Source organism: Ammospiza caudacuta, chromosome 1, assembly GCF_027887145.1.
Source record: "Ammospiza caudacuta isolate bAmmCau1 chromosome 1, bAmmCau1.pri, whole genome shotgun sequence".
NCBI classification, from domain to species: domain Eukaryota; kingdom Metazoa; phylum Chordata; class Aves; order Passeriformes; family Passerellidae; genus Ammospiza; species Ammospiza caudacuta.
In genome coordinates this window covers 22,811,262-22,833,204 of record NC_080593.1, presented here as the reverse complement: position 1 = coordinate 22,833,204, position 21,943 = coordinate 22,811,262, and the positions used below count along the sequence as shown (strand labels likewise).

At 37.0% G+C, this 21,943-nt stretch overlaps 1 protein-coding gene across 1 annotated transcript in view; it reads right to left on the bottom strand.

Annotated features, from left to right (window-relative positions):
- The window catches only part of ZNF804B (zinc finger protein 804B), a 219,962-nt gene that overhangs the window by 7,877 nt on the left and 190,142 nt on the right, over positions 1–21,943 (bottom strand). The window contains exon 2 of the mRNA XM_058818563.1: positions 20,306–20,449. Coding sequence (XP_058674546.1) covers positions 20,306–20,449 — 144 coding nt within the window. The remainder of the gene's footprint in view (positions 1–20,305; positions 20,450–21,943) is intronic.

Below are 21,943 nucleotides of genomic sequence, written 5' to 3'. Positions count from 1 at the left end.
ATGAAAGAATCCAATTAGTGGCAAAGACATAATATAACAGAGAGGCATGGAAAAACACTTGGTGGAAACAGGCCATACAGGGTCTGTTATTTCTTTCTGTGAAGAGTGCTGGAAAGCTGTAGTGAGCATCTCTCACCACTGTCACATCAGCTGTCCTTCAAGTATGGGATTTTTTAAAAAGTCAGATAACATCTGCGAGAGAAAAATAAGTGCTAGGAGACTAAGAGCAGAAGTTTTTTGTTTGCTCTCAGCCTTTTGGGCCCCAAGAAAAATGCCTTTGAGCACTGATCTGGAGACAGGGAGAGCTGGGCTGTCCACAAATCATCTGCTCAGGGAGCTTAAGATGGGTGTCTGGCTCTCAGCCATCCTGATGGTTTTGCACAGACACTCTGCCGGATGGGGATGAGAAAGCCATGAAGTTGCTCGAGGAACTGGTGCACCACCAACCACCAAGAATCATTGTAATCATTGTGCTGCCTAGTGCCTGATGAAAGCTTAACCATTTCATCAGAACTATCTACAGTCTGTCAAATCTGTGTTTCTCTGCAAAGTTTCTATCAGCCCCAACATCCAGTACTTCATGGAACTAGACTCTAAAATAGGACAGCTGCAAAGCCCTCTTTTTAAAGCTCTTAGGCTTCACCTCCTTCAACCTCATTGTCTGCAATTTACAGTCAAATGGATGAATATGTAAGACAATGTTACTTTTGGTTCAAAAATAAAAAAGCTTTTCAAATAATATACTAAAGCCAAAGCTAAAAAATAAATCAAAGAAACTTCCCAGAACAAATCCAAATGTTCTGTCACCTAGGTAATATTTACATGAGTGTAAAGATATTTAAGCTGTAAAGATCCTATTCTCCACAGAAAAACATAGGTAGTCTTGAGCCTTATTAACATGTCCATTGTGAAGAAAGGGCAAAGAAACACATTTGAGAAATACCCTTTAGGGCAGCTTGCAATGTTTTAGCTGTCACTGTGAGCTGTTCAGCATCACACTTAAAGCATTCATGAGGAAAAACAGAAACAGTTTCTACCTGTCAAGGAAACAAAGAGCAGCGTGAAACTGAGAGCTATGGAGAGCAGTACTGCAAAGCAATGTCGTTTCGTTCCTTTGACAGTCAGGATGATAATCAAAAAAGCAAATGGACCAACACTAAGAATAGGAGTTCAAGCAGTAATTTTTGCTCTCTAATGGCATGCAGCATGTGTCAGAGAAGTAGAGAAAAGAAAAAGAAATGTAGGTAAGCATAGCAGAGAACTCATCAACTGGAGCTGAAATCCAAGAAATCCAAAGCTCTACAGTCTGAGGAGAGAAAGGGCTCTCCCTGCACATCCCCTCAGCAAAACAAAACAAAGCTGCACTGCCAGAGCTCTGCTTAGGAGTCATAGTGAAATTTGTCAGCTGTGTTGGATAGATCATGGGACTGCCTGCTGAACCTGCAAAGCCCTGGTTTTCTTCACTAATAACCTGTGCCAGCCTTCTGACAAGCACACAGATATTTTCTGCAGGTGTGGTACAAGAGCAAGCAATTGAGCAGATATCTGAATGACAACCCTAAGCTCAGTAGGTGTGCTTGAAAATTAACATTGCTTTACACAGCAGTTGCATTTTTCACATAATTAGGCACTTAAATGGGCATGCAAATGCAGGCACATATAATAAAATAGGATTTATTTAATAGCTTTCTTGTGTTCTGTCCTTCAATTGCTACAAATATAGTTGTCATGCAGTTATATTTCTTTTTAGACTAATTTTCTATTCTTTCTAAGATTTTTGTACACCTGTTGGTGGACATTTCCATATTTAAAAGTAAACCATCCCTTTTTTTATAAGCACCCACAGAGAGTATTAGACGACTACAAAATAATGTTCAATGTCATGGAAAGATTTACTTGTAGAACTGCTGGGAGTCCCATTGGCTGTTCTGTCTAAGACTCAGTCAAAAACTGCTGAATCTATGCTTTTCCTCCTGGAACTCTGATATGAATCACCAGGAGATTTAAATGAGTTAATGGCATCTTCACTACCTACTTTTGCTAGACAGAAAATAACAGTAGTCAAATACCTGTAATTTAGCAATTTCTTCTCATTCTTAATGTTTGAGGTGTTGTGTTTTGTTCTTTTTTAAATTGTCTTTTTTATAAATAAATCTTTTTTATTTGGGACAATACTTGCTTTGCACTGGCCTGTGACCACCTGAACACTCACTGCTGGCTGCATTTGCAACACTGAGTTTACTTTCTATCCTGAGTTATGATCCTGATTTCTATTCTTCTCTGTGCAGGTAAATGTTTACCTGGATTGCTATTCTTCTGATCAGCTTCAGATGCCTTTCTTCATAACCACTGGAAAGAAATAAGCACTTTAGGGACCTAATCACCTGTTTTTAAAGCAGCTGTCTAAATCAAGAGGGATAAAGTGAAATGGAAAAGAACCTCTTTCCTTTCATTGTGTACAGAGGTTATTAAAGGTGTCTATCCTGATTTCTTCAGGGTGTTCCTTTATGAACAAGACACAGCTGACCTCCCAGTTGAGGTGCCTTTACACCAGTGCACACAGCACGGGCGGCAAGCCAGAGGAGCCAGATCCCACTGCTCTGCTAGAAAGTCAGGAGCAAATTGCCATCCCTGCAACGTGGTGAGAGGAATCAAGGGTTTAGTCAATAGGGCCACCTGAGAAACTGCCCTCTGGGACAAGGGAGCAGAACCAAGCTGGCAGATCTGTGAGGAAGTTACACCAATCCTTTGGTATAAGAGGAAAGGAGAATGGTTTGACTGAATCAAGACCTGCTGGTCAAAATAAGGGGCAAGAAGGAAATGGAAAGGTAGTGAAAACAGGGACAGGTGTCCAGGGAAGGGTATAGCAATGCTGCTCAGCTGTGTAAGGACCTGTCAGGAAGGCCAAGGTGAAGCTGGAACTGATCTTGGCAAAAGATGAAAAGAATGATAGAGAGAGCAGGAATGTCAGCCAGAAAATAAAGGTTAAAGAAAACATACTGCCAAATAAAGAGAGCAAACAAGAGTGTTGAATGGGTAACAACAAATGAGGAGGAATTTGAGATACTCAACAACTGTTTTGCTTATTCGTAACTGGCAAGTGTCTCAATTTGAGGACCATAGGAGTATGGTACTGGAGACAGCATAGCTTCTCCGAAGTATTCTGCCATGGGCTGTGCCATTACATAGATTTTACAGGGGTTCTCAGTGTTAACTGCTCCAGATTCTGGGAAGAAGAACTGTTGCTGCAACTATCATGAGTAGCAAATCCTCTTCTACTTCAAGTAACATAACTGCATGGATGGGAATAGAAAGTATCTTTGAGAAAAAGTAATTTTCTATGTATTAAACTAGAAAATGTCATTTCAGTATAAGTCAAATATTTTTTCCCATTACATTTAGAATGTTTTTGTTCTGGAATATCATTCACAATGCACCCTCCAAACTACTCATTATGCATTCTAGCCCCAGGTAAAAATGTATGTACCATATTAGGTATATGTCTTCTGTTATATTTAGAGAGCCTTCTTTGAACTGAAGTCCTTGAACTAATTTGTTTGAGGGCCTGATTTGCTTTAAAGATTTATTCCCACTCAGCAAAAAGGCTCCTTAATTAGGTTCTAACCAAATTCACCATAGAAGGGTTAATTGAGGAAGAAAGGAATGTTAATTTCAGTAATTATTCTCTTGCCTGTAACCATAACATTGGAACCAAATGCATTATTTGTAAAATCATTTCACACTGCAAACTATCAAATGAGAATGAGAGTCACTAGAGAGCATAATTAAACTCCATATGTAAAGCTTACTGTGTTAGCTTGCTAAGTGAAAGTGGGGAAAGAGCAATGAAGGAATTTGCCTTTACTATGGTAAGTAAAATCCTAAAAATAAATTGGAAAAGCTATTATATACAGGAATTAACAATAAGAGATGAAGCTCAAAAACTGGCTGATAACTTTTCATTTGTTTTACCCATAAATAGCTACAGATCTCTTTGAAGTGTGTGCAAGTAATTATTTGTTAGAGTATGTTCTATTATAGCCAGCTGTAACAGATTTAATATTGGTAGTGGAAGTGAATGAGAAGACAAAAAAAGAAAATATCCTTGTCTGATTGGATTAGGGAATGAGATGATAGCAGGAGGGAGGAAAATTCAGTCCTCAGACATGTCCTAGAGAATCCATCTATCAGTGAATGAGATGTTGATCACAGATCTAACCTGAAGGATAATTACAGATGGCCCTTTGGAGGGCTTGTTTTTCATGTCTTCAGAGAAACTCTTACTGTTTAACCAGACCTGAAAATATTCCTGCTAATTAAACTGATTTCATCTACTGCTGGATGAAAGCATCCATTTGTGGATGCTTTCCATTTTCAAAGATCCAGTTGTATTTCTCATAAGAATCCCCAGATGAAGTTGAAACAGATGCATTTGGAGGCTGTTTCCACAAGAAGGGGACAGAACGTGCACGGTGTGCCAGCAGCTCGCTCCTGTGGAAGCCTGAGCTGTTGCCCACTCATGTTTCTATCAGCTCCAGCAAACATTGTCACGGGCTCCACCAAGCTGGCTGCACACTGTGTGCTTGGATTAGATGCATTTAGAGTCCATTTGGAATGCAGAGCAATTTATCCAGAAAAACCAACACATTACAATGGTAAAAAATTGGGGCATCTTCTCTTCAAGTTCAATATTATCTCACTGGTTGGGGTGTTTGGACCCTTCTTAGATCAAAACCATCATCTTATATATTTTATTTCTTTTTCCTTCTCCTTTAAGCAGCTAAAAATGAAGAAACTGGCATTACAGATCCAGTGCAAGACTAGTGCCTTTAAAAAATTTCAGTACTTATTGTAGTTCTATTTTAAAATTATTTATGACTTTCCACATTTTTAAAGCCTGTCTCACCCCTTTTTTTTTTTTCCTTAGTTTAATTGTAGCAGGCAGAATACAAAATCACTTACATTTTAATGAAAAGACAGTCTAAATTATCCCAGAACTCTCAGGTGAGTTCAAAACCTGGCCTCAAACTTTCTTCAATGCAGTCAGAATGTTTTCAGAGCAACAAAAATGACAGTAGAAATGTCCATGCATGGATTTTAAATAACGCTTTTCATAGACAGAACTCAGATTACTTGCAAAATTTCATCCTCACCATGATATCATTTTACAAATAAATAAATGAAGGCAGAGAGAGTTGAGGTGAATTTTGGAAGAAACAGAGAAGAGACTGAACCAGCATTTGCAGGTATCACTAATTGCAATAATTTATAGAATCATCACTAATTCTTTGAACACGCTTTGAAAAAAAATGTAATTCACCAGAATTAAACGTAATTTTGATTTAGCTGTATAATAGGTTGATTCTTGGTAACTGTGATACTGCTGAGGGAACAACAGCAGAGCATAAATGATAAACCTCTTCCAAGTTATTGTGCTGTGTTAATAGTTTACACAGAGGAAAGTTGACTCAACCACTCCATGGTGACTTTGAAGTGCTCTGCAAGAGAACTTCAAGTCCATCACTAAAAAAAATATTTCAATATGTCCTTGAGATAAATGTAATCTTGCTTACAGTCACCAGGCACTGAACTTTAGATGAAAAGTTACAAACTGAGCAAATGTGTGTGAAGGATACTGGAGGGACTTAAAGCAGAAGCCTCATCAAATATGTGAAGGAAGTAAAAAATTGGTTTTTTAATAGTATATAATAGCTAGCTATAAAATATAAAAAAATTAGAATTTGAGGCTTTCTTTTTTTTTTTTTTTTTTTTTTTTTTTTTTTTTTTTTTTAATCAGTCTAAACCAAAATATTATTTCTCTTGTATTTGCTCAAAGTAGACTGAGCTTTTCTGGAAGTAGGATGGTTAAAGGTAACCAGGAATCTAGCAGCAATTCTATAACAAAAAATGTCTGCTCCAAGTAAAGGAGCTTTAATACATGAGATTTCCTTGCAGTTTGCTCAATCAGAAAAGACCACAAAGGAATTTTGTAATCATCCAATCAAATCTTTTCATTAACACAAGATAGGGGACATCCAGATAAATAAATTAATCAAAGTCACTTTGACAAAGCTATTTTATATAATCCATAATAAATTAAATTAATTACATTAAAATTCTTCAATATTTTACAGAGATCTGTATCAGTCATGCCAGTATTCTCCCTGGCACTAATATCAAAATGACAGATTTTCTTATTTATTCTTTTTAAATTCTATCATGGCATCATCTAGCTTGATGCTTTTTCTTCTAGTGCTCTGAGACTCGTTAAAAATAAACATTAAATATTAGGGGAGTTTATGGCCTGAACCAGCTGAGACAAAAATATTTATTTCTAGAACATGTTTTTTAAGGTCCTTCTTAAATATTGATAGAGTGGTACTTCACAACCATCTTAAACATCATGGATGTAGCTAAGTCATCTGGCATTGTTCCAAGTATAGAACAGAAATCTGTTTTGAATATTTTTTTTTTTTTTATATCACTGCTAACAAGTAAATAATTTCAATTTGGACCCGAAGATACTTTATGTTCTCAATACATTTCCAGAAACTTTCTTGCCCTCGTCTCTGATGACTACAGATTTTCTTTTGCCCTTTTTACTTCCTCCACCACTTCTTTTCCAATTTCTAAACTTGTGATTTATAGTATTTACCATCCATTTTTCCTTTCTCTCCTTTATTATAAATTTAAGACAGGGAGAATTGACTTTCCTTCTAAATGAGATTAGCTGTTTATAACCTATTTGGTCTTTTTCTGTTCTGGGATTTGGGTTCTTAAACCATCTGCCGAGTGCTCTTTGAAATTTCTTTGTTCCCTCTCACATCCTTCTGTTTGATTTTTCTCCTCCCAACCCATTTTTCAAGCTCATTCACCTTTATGAAACTAAGTCTCTAAAATAAGTTTATGTTACAGTTTGTTATTTATACAGATATATGCAAATAGTTTTTTTGCATTTGCTATATACAATTCTCTTTTTTATTTCCCATAGGTCTGTGTTGATCATCATAATGCTAATATAGACATATAGATTAAAGATTATAGATTAAAAATAAGATATAGATTAAAGATCAGCTTTAATGCATATGTTATTATTTTTAAAGACCCATAATATGGATGAAGTATATTTGTGCTATTCTTGTCATAAGGGAGGCCCACAGAGGAAGCACATTCAGATACAAGATCTGTTAATTTTAATTTCCTCATGCATGGGATTGGAGTAGCATTTTATGTTCCAGTTTCTGTTTTATTTGCAGAAAAAGATAAACATATGTTGGGGTTTTTTGGGGGGAGGTGGATGGGAGTTGGTTGTTTTTCAGGGATAATAATTCAAGAGCTTGGTTTAGCTTTTGGTTATCAGAGACAGTCCTCTGAGAACACATCCCAGGATATTGTACTGATATTAAAAAAGATTGTTTTCATTATATTTTATGTTTATTTAATGATTTTACAAATTTTGCCTCACATTATTATTGTGTGTTCTCTCCTTTGATGTTAGTCTCCTTTCTTCCATCTACTTGGTTTATCCATCTCTCTTCCCAGTTAAAGAGAATTTCCTTCTGAAATGACAAGAGCAAGTAGGTGCTTCTTAAGCAAATTCAGTACGTCATAGAAAGAGTTGACCAAACCATGAACAGTGAATGCACTAATTTTCCAATTTATCAGGCAAAGATATTTTGATCCTATCTAGCTTAAAATATTTTTTTAATTACCATGTGCTTAAAATATTTATTTGCAGCTTATGATTTGTATTTTGTCCCTTTGAACTTAATAGTATGTTACATGTCACTGAGCTGAAACTTGACCCACTTCAATTGTGATGCCATAATTTAAAATTTTTAACACTATTCTAGAAACCTCTCCCTGAAAAGAGAGTAGGAATGAACATGATATACTTTTATAAGAGCAATCCAGTACTACTTCTCTTACCCACTTATATGGAGTTCTGGAGTTATGGGAGGTAACATTTAATGTTATCCTCTTAGCCATGCTCCAGATAATGTCTGTTTACTCTGACATCAAATGGTGCTATAAACACATCGAGTTTTTCATGTAGACATTAGCATGCTTAAGAGTCAAAAGATGAACTCTCACTCACTGTTTCAGAAATAGTATGTTGCTTTTCAAATTCTTTCCTATCACTTGACACTAAGAACTTTTTAAACAAGCTTTACTACTCCCTCCCATGAAATTTTCATTCCTGTGAAATTCAAAGTTGCTCTTTTTTTTGCACCATGTTTTTTTCCCAGTAAACCATGCTTTTCTACACCCATGGATTTTAATTGTTTCTTTCAAAAAAAGAGAAATACTGTGAGTATATGTACTGAAATGAAAAAGAAGCATCTTAAAATATGCACCAATTCAGATACAATATGGTGATAGTGGTTTCATATTCTTTAGACTAGGTGAGTTAAAACAATACTGGGAACTATTCTGGACACAAGGAGAAGTAGGACAGCTGGATTGAATGTTATAATTTTAATTTCTGATAAAAACTTCATCGTTTTTCCACGTATTGTAGATTTAGCTTTTAGAGAGACCTTCTGCAACAATAAAAAGAATTATATAAGAAAAAAACCTGTTCATTTCCCTGAACATGAAAAAATTTCTATAACAACTGCTGTATACTTCTGATGCACTCCATGTTTAGATGTGTTAAGCTATGACTTGGTGTTTGACATGTGTACTGTTCCAATTTCTTATTATTTTCAAACTGAAAGCCAGAATCTGATTTTTTTCCCCCATTTTTTTTTAACCAAGAAAATCGACATTATGGTGTGCTAAATTCCAAAATGGGAAGGAAATCAGAATCTGACATGCGTTCTTGAGAGCCAAGATTATGTCAATGAGTTGAATGTTTGGTGGAAGAATCAAATTATATAAAAGTAGCACAGAACTCAGAAAAGATGGTCGATTGTGAGCCGATGAGAATTAATGTTGCTTTGAAGTAAAGATGGGACTAATCTGAATATTCTGGATTCCTTTTGAAAGGTGACAATTACATTGTACCTTTTAGGCAATATTTTTGTATGCAGATATTGGTAATTATCACAGAATATTCTTAGCTGGATGATTGGCCAACTGCTGGCCCTGCACAGGGCTCACACCGTGTGCCTGAGGGCATCGTCCAAACACTTCCTGAACTCTCAGGCTTGCTGCTGTGACCTCTTGCCTGGGGGCATTACGTTCCTTGATAAACTGCATTGGTTTACCCCCAAACGTGGTATTACTTTTCCCTGTAGTTTCTGAGTTAATTATGATTTGGTATTCACACAATCTGGGCTAAGACAGGAGATCCAGGGCAGGTTCAGAACACAAGCCATACTCTGTTTTAATTCTGCCAGAAATGATTTAGTACCATGCTGGATAGCACAGATCCGAAATGGAAAGTGTAAACACACATCAATGGAATTTCACTTTTCAACGCAAGTATTTAGGTGTCTCTTTTGAAGGAAGCAGTACTTGGAATCCATCAACATGCTAAGAGCTGAAAAGAAGCCAAGAAATGCTAACTATGAGCATAAAGTATGTCACAGAGTTCCAGGGGGTGTCTGTCAATTCCTGTATACTTACACACTTGTTAAAAGACTAGAATTTCTGCTATGCAGAAGACTTTGATATCTGGGATTTCTTTAATTTTTAGTCTTAGTGGGGGAATAAAATTTGGAAAACTCATATGAAAAATGAAATTATCAAGTCTCTCAATGTTAATGCATCTAAACAGCAATGCAACATAATATCTCCAGGTTGCAGTTTTCAAAATTGCTGTATCTCTAGAATGACAAACAAAAGGTGTGGTTATGTTATAATTAATATTATGAAAGTATTATTACATTCCTCACAAGAAATTTTGAAATGTATTTTTCTAAAGTAACACCCTGAAATAAAGTATCTCAGTCTTTATGAACCATTTCAAATTGTTTGAAACTAAATGGTGCAAACCTTCTGTATGAAATATAGTTTGAGTTTATCACATTCCTGAGTAATTATTCTACTCTAAAAACATTTCCTGAAAAATTAGAGTTTAGGTTTTTTGATTTGGTTTGGTTTTGCTTTGGTTTATTTTCAGGAAATATATATTTTTTACTGTCCCATCACCTGCATTAGTACATTTGTTTGGTATTCACATGCATGTCACCTACATTTCTCTATTCATTCCCTTGAAATTTAATCTGAGAAGATGCTTAAAGAGCCCTCACCTTTTAAATTATTTCTGATAAAACCTAATTATTATAAAATTTTCAAAAATGTGAAATGATAATCAGTCTGGGTTACCTCCTTTATTTTTTCTTTAGAGACATATTAACATCTTTTAATTAATGAATTTAACTAAATAAGGATGATAAATGACTAATCTCACCCTTTTTGCTGCTGTCTTGGTGATCCATAGATATGTTTCTATTTTGCTTTAAAATATTTGTTTCTGCTAGGAATGCCCCTTAAAGATGTACAAGGCACATTGTAAGGTTCCTTGAACACAAACCTAGCTGATAAGTATCACTTAAAGCTCCACAGGAATCAATTGTGCAGCTACATTCTTGCATATTAATTACTGCTTGGAAAGTACAGGTGTTTAAAAATGAACAGAACTAGAATAGATACAAATTCTAGACAGATGTTTATAGTGCCAGACACACTTTGTGTATGTCAATGGGATTAAAAGTATTATCATTTTTTCAGGTGAGGGAAAGTTATCAGCAAGTTCAAAAGTTATGCAGAAGCCAAGAGAAATGTAATTTTTCTGTGAACATTTAACATTTTGTTGTGACAGCTAATTGCTGTATTTCCAAAAAGCTGATTATGGCACAGGGCTGCCTCAGGTAAGATATGCAGAGACGTGGCATATCCTGTGGAACAGGTTCCTTAATCTGGGTGAATAATACCTTATTCTAAAAGTCATTCCAGAAATATGAGTTCAGGTACCTGTGGGCACACGATCACCAAAGCCAATCATAGCATCTGTCTGTGCTTTGCCTCTCTCACCTCACTGTTTGTAGACACTGCATATCTTGACCTAAAAATGACACCATGTATTCCAGATCTACTGATTTATCACAAAAACCCAACCAACTGTGCAAAATATGTGGCCTACACACAGTATTATGTAATATTTGCCAGTGCTCTGAAGCTGGCACAGGAAATGGAATGTACACCTGCAGTCAGTCTTGCCCAGCTCTTGATAGCTCATGTGAGCACATTTCACATGAACGGTCACATTTTACATAGAAGTAGATAGAAAATATTCTGTTTATTCTGCTTTTTCTGTCTTTATGGCTGATATTGAAAAAGTGGAAAAATTCTGTATCTCTGAATACAAAGATGTTTAAAAGGAAAACAACTCCCAACAAAATTTATCATATTTATTAAATAACACAGGCATGACTTCAGTCTGGTTGCTCTAAAGGTTAACAGGGAATAATAATCTAAACATAAATATTTAGGTTCTACATGCCTAGATCACTTAATTAAGTCATATTCTATGTACTGTGTGTATTAACATTTCAGAACCCATAACCAAAGGGAAGTCTGTTGATTTTGATAACTCTTTTTAAGCACTAGGATAAAGTATGACCTGGCTGAAACCTTTTTTTTTTTTTTTAATTTGAATGGAATGTTTCAGAAAGTCTTTTGCTTCAATTTTTGATTTTGGTTTCAGTTATCATTGCCATGTTAAAACAGTCATAACAGAATGCTTCAATTAATTTAGTTTTGGGATCTTTTTCCATAATCTAAATGAGAGCAAAGTTTGAAGCAATGGAAAATTATTTGAACCAGAGATTCTGAGTTTCCACCAGGTTAATTAGACCTTTAGTCTAAATTTAATTGAAGAAGAATGTATTCCTTCATGCTCTGAGTGAGGATTTATTGCACAAAATTAAAATCTAAAATGATGGTTTGAGGGGTAATTTTGTATTTTTTTGTGGCTTGGCATCATCATTTTGGTTTTGTTGTAAACGTAATCCTTACAATTCCTTGCTTATTTTAATAAGCCATCCATTACACTGCATCAACCATTCCTACTGCTAGGAAAATTACTTTTAAAACTTTAGTAATTAAAAAGTATACCATCTGAGAAGAACAGAAAGAACAATAACACAGGCATTAATGAAAAGCACTTCCTCTAACTGACATTCTGGTTATTGCTATGTCTTAAATGCCAAAACCAGATAGTACACTTTTGTAATTCCTTATATAATTAAATGCTTAGGAAAAATTCTACAGTCCTTGGACCATCATTAACAACTATGAAATTAGGTGTCCCATGGGTTTTTTTCCAATTTAAAGAGGGTTAAATTGCTAATTTACATGTTAATTAGCATTCATTCTAAAGAACACCAAATGTAATTCCATAGCATCTAGCATTTAACAATTTAGCTTATCAAGACATTAAATTTAAAAGAAGCTCTGCATTATTTGCAAGAATTTTTTGAGGGCTAATGATGAAAGGAATCTCATTATTCTAAGTAACATGCAATTTAAAAAGGATGAATACTGCCAATTTATTTACTTTATCACTGAGTAATAAGAAAGCAGCAGAGCATTGGCAGGGCAGCAGGTTTAACAGTTCTTTAAAGCTCACTGATCTGCACAGACTGGTAAGTTTAAAATAAAGAATTGTTTCTGGTGACATTTCTTTGGAATGTGTTGCCTCGAGTCACTCCTAATCACCAGAGTGTGCTCAGTGGTATTTGATAATGCTGCTTCTGCTGCTCAGGAGCTACTCTGCTGCATGCACTTGCTCTGGTGTGCACTTGAAGCATCTCTGTCTACCAGACCTATAAATACAACCCTCCCCTCATACCATTTAAGAAAATATTGCATGGTATTATAAAGCAAACATTAATTTAAAGAAATTTTCAAACTGGGAAAATAAATCTTCTTAGTTCAGTGAAACCACAGAATTATCACATTGTTTATGTCCCACTTTTGTGCTTATGTTGTACACTATTGCTTTACTTAAATGCTGATGTCATCCTGTTTTGCTTCATGCTACCCTTATTTGCATTAGTTTCTGTTATGTGACACAACCTGATTGTCTGTTCCCCTGAACTGCTACTTCAGCATTTCAAAATTGCTGGATTGCAGGTGCTCAGAAGCACAGCAGATGTGATGCAAACATGGTTTTTGAAAGGCAGGATTTCTCTGTCTCTAAACAACAGAAAAAAGCATTCAGGACAAGGAAATTTTGGTCTTATGTAGCAGTAGTAAAAGATGAAAATGTATATGAAAACAGCATTATACATTCCATTCTTTGCTTTTTTTCCAGCGCCCAGCATTTTTTATGTTGTGTAAGTCCTTTGTATTATTTTCAGTGCAACACTGTGTGCCAATACAATATCTATGGTACTCTCTTTAACAGAATTAGAGTCGTGAAATGTGGCCTAGTCACTCAATTTCTCACCCCTCCCTAAATGTAATGATTTAGACATTGGTGGTGCTAAGTGGCTGACACTGAGAGATTCCTGCTATGCTTTATCCTGGTATTTCTCCTCATTTACTGATTATTTCTTCTGGTCCTTCTGATCTTGAAACTCTTTCTTTTCCCTTGTCTTCTAATTCCTGAGTGATACTTGCATACCTTGCTGTTCTAGCAGTTTCTGTCCACACCTATTTCCATAATTGCTTCCCAAACCCACGTGTTCTTCTGTTTCCCTCTCATTTCACAACATCAGTTTTTTGCAGGCAGCAGCTGCATCCCTTGCACAAAAGGGATTAAATTCTAAAGTACAGTCCAACTTCAGTACTGAGTCAGGGATGTTTCCTCACTGAAAACAACATGCGACCTCAGATTAAAGATTTCATTAAAGGGCAGATCCGTAACAGTATCACTTTAGGGTGTCCCAACAGTATTGATTCTGAAGCCTTCTCACTTCGTTATTTTTGACTTTGCAAATACTATGTATTTTTACTGTTAATTTGCTAAATCTTGTCATCCATAAGCAAAATTTCAGCCCAATAACCAAGGGCAAGGGAAAGCTTGTTCTTAAAACACAAAGTGTTTGTAAACCTTTATTATAAGCATCACAATCAGTTCTGTATCTAACAATCCACTACCACTGGGGTAACCTAGTTTGTAAGCAAAACTAGTTTAGATACAAGAACGATGGATGGAAGGGGTTAATTCACATGAAAAAATTCTGAAAGGGTGAGAAAAACTTTTAATTATGGAAAAGGCAGTGTGAGAAAAGTATAACTATTCAGCAAGAAACTATCAAAAATTTTCTCTTTGAGAAAAGTTACAGTCAGAGTGGAAGTAATTTTTGGAAGTAGGAACAAGAATATACACTGAAAAATCAGTGTATGAAGAACAGCTAAGAAAGTGTGAAGCTGCATCAAAAATTAGAGAATGTAATAAATGGCATAGGAATAAGTAACAACAAGAAAATCTCTAGTTTCACAATGAGTAAGAAAAAGGTCTCTTTAAGGCAAAAAGACACTGAAATGATAGGATAGACTTCAGAAATTAATTATTTGCTTTTAACTTTGGTCTTCATATAAAAAGAAGCTAGACTAGTCTAGAAACATCGAGACTATGCTGTTTCCAAGGGAAGAGAAAGATGTGCTTAAAAGGATAGAGCACAGAAAGTTGTTATTTCTATTGCAGATTAGTGAATAAATAAAACAAAATTGAGCGCATCCTTACCCCCAAATTCAAGAGGAAAAAAAAGTGTTGCAAAGAAGCAGAAGTATAACAAATGTTTTACTGGAAAAGGTGATCATTCTAAATAATTGTATAGCAGAGATAGTTAAAATATAAACTGGTAATAGATTTGGCTAAAGTTAGAAATATGCAGGCATTTCACTGAAATTAAAGAATGCTTTGTAGAAAAAAATCTGTGAAACTGTTGACTGCATTGAATCATAATGTCAATATTCTAATGTAATTTCATCTCTAACACCCCTCTCTTGTAAAACATATGAGCTTCCTTCATTTTATACATTTAAATTTTTTTTTTTTGAGGGGGTTTTTTTAAAGGGCTACCTCTTAGAAAGTTCAAAGTTTTCAGGACAGGGCCTAATTTTAAACACTCTAAATTGTACACATATAGAAATTTGTGTATGCGATAGCTGCTTTGGAGCATAGAAATTCATTGGTCATTAGAGAAGACAGTAACTATGACATATACAAAACTCTTGCATCACTTGAAATCCACTTATAAACCAGCTATTTGAGGGAATCTAACACCATATTACTGTTTCTCTTGTTTGACTTCTTTTTTTTAATCTTACTAGGGATGTGAGGAATGTGAAAGTGTTTCTTGACAAGCATCAAACCAAGGTGATTTTTTTTGTGAGTTACAGGAGCAGAATCCTGCTGACAGCACCACTTGCTAACTGAAAGCAAGAAATTATGAGGCCTTTTACCACTCAGGTGGTTTCCTGAGAAGGCCACAGAGTACAGACCCATGTGCAAAACTTGGCCCCACGAAGTCAGGGCCAGTGTCCTGCTTTTCAAGGGTCACCTCTCTAAAGGCCAATGGCCTGATGCAGAGTTACAGGAGCAGGGGCTGCAGGGAAGGACCTCAGCCCTGTCCTCATGGGATCACCAGAGAAACAGTGGGTACACCCATTTTCCAAGGGAAAATAGCACAGACTACACAAGCCCATGTATTAGGGGACCTTCATGCTGGTGTAGTTCTGTCTGGGATTAGGGTGTTCTTACAGCTGAATATGCATTCCTTGTTCCACAAGAAGGTTTCTTAACATTTTTGCCTAATTTCCCACATCCAGATCCTAAGGTGAAATTCCTCAGATATTGCCAAACCAGTTATTTTTCCTCCAAATGAAAATTGTTTGGGTAAGACAGGTTTGCCTTGGCACCAAAAGACACGACTTACTTTTCCTCCAATAAACACAGAGATGCTGGAAAAAACACCCTCAAGATGAACTAACAAGATCTCAGCACTTACAATCATTCCTGGAGCTTTCTCTGAGTTAGCTTATCAGTACATTTTCTGGGTGGCAGCAGCAATGCTAGCTAAAATGTAAGCATATTTGCTAGCTTTGAAGTTTAACAGGAGCTAAATCTCTGTCTGAATTAGAGTTTAAATCCACAAGCACCATAAAGGCTTAACAGTAAGTGCCAACAACTGTACACACTAAATCAGTTTCTCATGCCAAAAATATAACCAAATGCTTGTATGCATGGATGTAAATACTAAAATACAGGTAGGTTCACGTAAACCAGAGTAGACTGAAACTTCTGTTCTCTTACTTAGTACCGTCTGCTTCAAGGACACTAAAATTTATGTTGTGGGGTGCTTTTTATAGGTTTTTTTTAGTTTGTGTATTTTTTTATTGCAGGAGAGAGTGTGATGCATTTAACTGTATGGTTAAATTTTGCCAAAAACCTAAAAGCTTGCTTTGTCATCAGAAACCCCAAGATGGCAATACAGTCTTGTTTTTCATTGCTGCTTCTAGCTATTATTATTTTTTTTTTTTTATCATCATAATTATTATATTGCAGTACATGGAATGGGCTTGTGATTTTCTCATTTGCTGACATCTAAAAGCCTTGCTCATTGCTAAGGATTATTTATACAAAAAATTGAAAGATCCAACTACATTGTTGTTAACTGAATGAATGGATACTGTGCATGACCTGGACTTATTAAAAGATTCCATTTAATAATATTGACCAAATAGACACCTCTGCTCAACTTTGGCTTCATTTTAAAGATGCACAAAACATGGTTAAAAAGAACTACCCTTGTACATTATTTTCAGCTTAACTGACTCCTGCATAAATTACCTTTTCAGGTGGCAGCCTGTCTTGGTTCTCTATATCCTGATCACTTTAAAATGAATTCTCACCAGGACCCTTTTTGCTTTTCAGTGCTCAGAGAGCTTTGGCAGAGCCCAGTACGCCGTTCTGATGCTGTTAACTTTTGCTGCAGAGAGCACAGCGAGCAAGCCAGAGCCAGCGTCCTTCACCTTGATGCTTGAGGAGAGAAAGTGCAGGTTTATCAAGCAGGCTGCTCCCCCTGACTGCTGCCCCTGGGTTCATAAAGTCATAGGAAAAAAACAAAAAGGGAAAAAGCTGTGACTTCAAGTGGGTTAGCTGATATGTGGTGGGCCAATGAGAGATGCATGCACAGGGCTGTACGGTGATGAAAGATTAGATTCTGCCAGGAAAGTCGCTCCCACTCCTGCCCCAGCCTTGCTAAGTATCAGGTTTAACAGCACAGGGCTCAGGTAAAGCTGGGTGGGAGTGCAAACTTCCAATCAGACAGATTTTCTGTGTTCACTTTATCCAGCAGGGCGCTGAAATAAATTAATTTCCAATAGCAGGTAACATCAATGAAAAATTCTTGTAGCGTGTCAGGAAAGATGTTGAGTCTAATGCTGACAAGACAACCAAAGGAATAAGAATTGCTTAATAGTGGGAAAATGTTACTCAAAAATAGATTAATAATATTAGAACTCTCTAGGGTGATTATAGTGTTAGAAGATAATGAAGATGTAGGCATTGATCTTTGATGGTCTGTCAAAATTTTATGCATATATATGTACACATACCTCATATTTTTATGCGTATAAATTTGAAGGTATGTAGCAAGCAGAGAGAGAGAGGGGCAATGTCTGAGTATACTGCTTTAGAATAATCTAACACAGAAAGACAGCAGAAAGACCATTTATGCAAACAAGGCCAGACTGCCATCAAAACATTTTGCAGCCTCTGAGGACAGGGAGGGCAATGGCTGGTATGCCAGCTGCTGGGTCCAGGACTCAGCACTTCCTGCTATAACAACTGGTTGAAATCATCTATAAGAAAATGGATCGTAAAATTAATTTTATGAAACCACAATATTTGGAGATTAAAGCCACAGCTCTCTGAATAAAATCTGTTTCTTCTGGAAGACAAACAAAAGACTTATGATTAAGCACTCAGTGCAATATCCTTTTTTCTGCCTTACTATCTTCTCTAAACCTCATTTCCACTTTAATACAAATTGTGAAGTAGTAGCATTTAAATGGGAAATCAAATGGGAGGAGTATTCTGTATTGTTACTGAGATGCAAAGAGTGTCTCATTTTAATTTACTCCCCATTAGAAGAATGATGTTTAGAACATATCCACGCAGATTACTAAAGCTACCCTCAAATTACTGCTGGGAAGCAGAAAACGTACCTTCAGAGGAAGAAGGTCTTGTATTGGCTAATGTCCCTCCCAGAATAAACATTTTGAAACAAAACTAACTAAACCCACAGGAAACCATAAATTAACTTTTTTTTTTTTTTAAGATTATGCTGATGCAATCATGAAGGGAGGCTTTTCTGTGACTGACTATAAAAAGTCAGACTAAACACCTACCCTATTCCTAGAGGCAAACTAATTCTTTTTCCAGGCTTGGCTGACCAGGTGACCAGTGAGAGGGGAGAGGAGATTGAATTACCCTGTCACATCAGGAGGGTATCTAGCTAATCCTGCACTAACTGAGCCTCTGAACTGCATCTGAAAGGGCAGGACGAGGTGAGCTTGCACTGCCCGTTGATATTCTGTATGTGTCGCGCATTTCTGTGCAGACTCCTAGTTTCCAGCACTACACGTCTGGCAGCTTTTAAAGCAGTAAATTTATCTGAAAATTAAGAAGAGTTTTATTGCTTAAACAAGCCATTTTATAACAGAAACTTGCCAAAAACCTCCCCTGCCCAACAACCCAATCATAGCTGGTGCATGAAGCAGGCTGTTGGATTTAGCATAAACTGCTTTTTGCAGGGGGAGTGTGTGAAGAGGAAAGAGCACAAATGGCTCCATTTGGGTTCAGATGCATTTCTGATGACTTAAAAAAACAGCTGAAGGGTGAAAAAATATTGTGTGCAGCAAATGGGGATTTATAGGGATTAGAGTCACAGGTTTAGGATCTGGAAAAACATTTGTTTTGTACAATTATAAACAAAATTATGGATTAATTAAAAGAATGGTGATGAGGGGAATTGCTTTTGATTTAATGCATAAGCACATAACTCTGGTTTGGGAGTGATGGGACAAAAGAGTCCCATTATTACCCATGGATAGCTGCCTGGGGTGCTTGAATTCAGCAGGATGGTTCAGCATTTGATGTGTGGGCAGACCTTAGGCAGTTTTTTAATGAAGTGCTGTGATAGACGCACACAGAAAATTTCAGGGTGATTTACATCCTCTGTGATGTAAATCTGCGGAAGACAATAAGATGGCTTTCAGGGAGACTGAGGAGTTTTGCCTTTAGCATTGCTCATTTTATTCAACATTATTATTTCTAATACTCTCTCCAGAAGTACCTGCAACTTCTAATGGTTTAACATATTTTTGAGGTAGCTCCTGACCCTCATGAACCCACAAGTGTGATCACACAGAGGACACTAATTCCCTGGCAGCTTGGATGCATGCAATGCATGAGCACTTAAGTGCAAGCACTAGCGGAAATCCAGGAGGAAAAGATCCATCTACAGAATCCAGTAACATGTGCTTAGCATGCCAGGTCAGCAGAGGTGATCTCTGTTTTCAGAGGTTCAGAAACGTTCACTCCTGGACTTCACAAACCATTTTCTTTAAATTCTGAAGTGTTTATATGAATTAATTGCATTTTCCTTTCATGTTGCCAATTGAAATATGGATTTTGCTAAAATTGGAGGAAAACTGGGACTTGGGAAATAAAGTTAATAGGCACATATGGGTAAAATATACCTACCACATAAAAATGTGATAGAATTGATACCAAAAAAGTGTTAAAAAATTAGTATTTATGATCTTTTTCCAGAAATCCAAAGTCTCATCAGGGATTATTTTATATCATTCTGTATGCAAGGAAAAATGTATTTTTCCTGAGAAACATTATGAGACATAGATTTTAACTCCAGAAACAGATGCTTAAAAAAAAATAGATAAAATTAATTTTTGCCCTTGAAACAGCACAACCAGCTTGAAACAGCATGGTCATATGCCTTCTGATAAAAACATGAAGAATAGAGGCTTTTCTGTGACTAGGAGGGTCAAAAGAGCGACCTGGTCGTTTGAGGAAGTGGTCTTGCCACCTGCCTGTGGTTTTTAAGCAATTCCACATTTAAATTTATCAAATTAAGTCCAGACATCAGTATTAAGCATGTATCTAAAGCTACAGCTGACATCTTTCAGTCAGAGTAGCTTAAAAGAAATTGTGATAGAAGTGAATATTTTCCATTTTATTTTAATGGAAAATAGCATGCTGAAGTTGAAAACATCAAATGATGAATTGTCTTCTACTTGGGTGAATTTAGAAACCTCCCACAATCAATGAGGAGGGAAGAGAGACCATCGTAACATGCAAGACATTTATCAGGTTTACCTGCTTGTGAGCGTGGTCATAAGAATTGATGTGGTTGTCAAACTCCTGGTGTTTGTGGTACTGCTTGTCACACAGTTCGCAGTAGAAGTTAGCCTTCACATCCTCCAGGGCCTTAGCTGCAGCTTTCTCCTTCTCAGCGTAGTCCTGCAGGGCAGAAGCAAAGGGAGGCTCTTCACCTGAGACCGTGAACTCCTGCTTTTCATCAGGCACATTGCAAGCCCTGGACAGCTGGAACACAGACTCCATCCCAAACATGCTAAGCAGGTTTTGGTCTTAAATGGGATTCAATGAAAGTGTTGTGTTTCTTGGCAAATTGCTCCTACTACTCATTGTAGGTTCTGCTGTGAGGAGAGAGGAACGGGGTGCAGAGGAGTGCCATCAGGATACTGCCTAGCCCTGGGCAGCAAAGCTGAGCAGTGAAGAGCAAGTAAGCCCCCAGTGTCAGCCTGTTAACTCACCCCAGACTGCCCCAATATCTGTTCTTTCAGGTACTGCTGCTCACAGCAAGTAAACTGGTTTAATCTGATATTATGGCAGGTTTTCTTTCGTGTTCTGCTTTCTGACTTCTATGGAATATTCACCGGGGCCAGGCAGCAGATTACTTTGGCTGGCTGAGATTTCCCTGGAGCAGACCCCCCTCTGCAAGAGCCTTTTCTGTTCTTCCCTGTCCTTCCCAACATCTGCATGAAGGGACACACCATCCAACCTGAACAAAGTGAAAGAGTAACTCTTGGCCACAACCACTGAGAAGAGCACTAGCAAATACCCAGGCTCGTGCAAACACAGCTGAAAACAGGGAAAACACAATTAGTTCCTAATATCTCCCCAGTGACACAAGTGAGAGCTATGGAGAGTCAAACACTTCAATTCAACACATAACATTAGGTAAAAAAGAGAAAATTTCAAACACAGGAGCCAGAAGTTACTGAGGTCAAATTAATGCACTTAAATAAAGGGCCTGATATGCAAAATTGGCAGCAGCCTTTGTCAATCTTATTTCCTTTAAATGTCCTGTCGCTGTTATTTTTATGACACTTCCTCAAACATTTAGCATTAAAGTGCAAACTTCTGATATGGAAAACAAGAACAAAAAAAAGTTGGTAGAAGCTATTCATTTTGTATTCATATTGACAAGCTGGTATTTCTTGAGTGCACGTAATATATTGCCAGGGATTGCAGTAATTCATCATTTGCTGTACCGTTTTACTCTCCTAAAGAAATGAGCCCTTTCTGCTGCCAGGTTTCCATGCTCTCAGTCAGTGTTGTCTGCTGTCCACATGCTTTCACCGCTCTTGGCGTGACAAACTCAGAGTGCATGAAAGCAGGACATGCTGCACATCTGGGACAGCCTGCTCTTAGCACATCACTGTGCCCAGCCCAGCTCCAGCGAGCAGAGAGGGCTGGAGGTTGGTATTGGGTATGGCAGATTAATATGAAGGTACATTTTGAGCCCTTCAGGGGGGGAGAGACTTTATTAAAGAGTGACATGATTCAAATATGAGACTTGGCCAAGGAGCTGATGCTGATCGTTTGTGTGACTCACTGAACTTTGCACAGCTCTGTGCTGTGAGCCCTTCTGTTTTGCCTCTTTTTCTCTTTACACCCTCATATTGGTGTGAGTAGGTCTTTTTTACACCA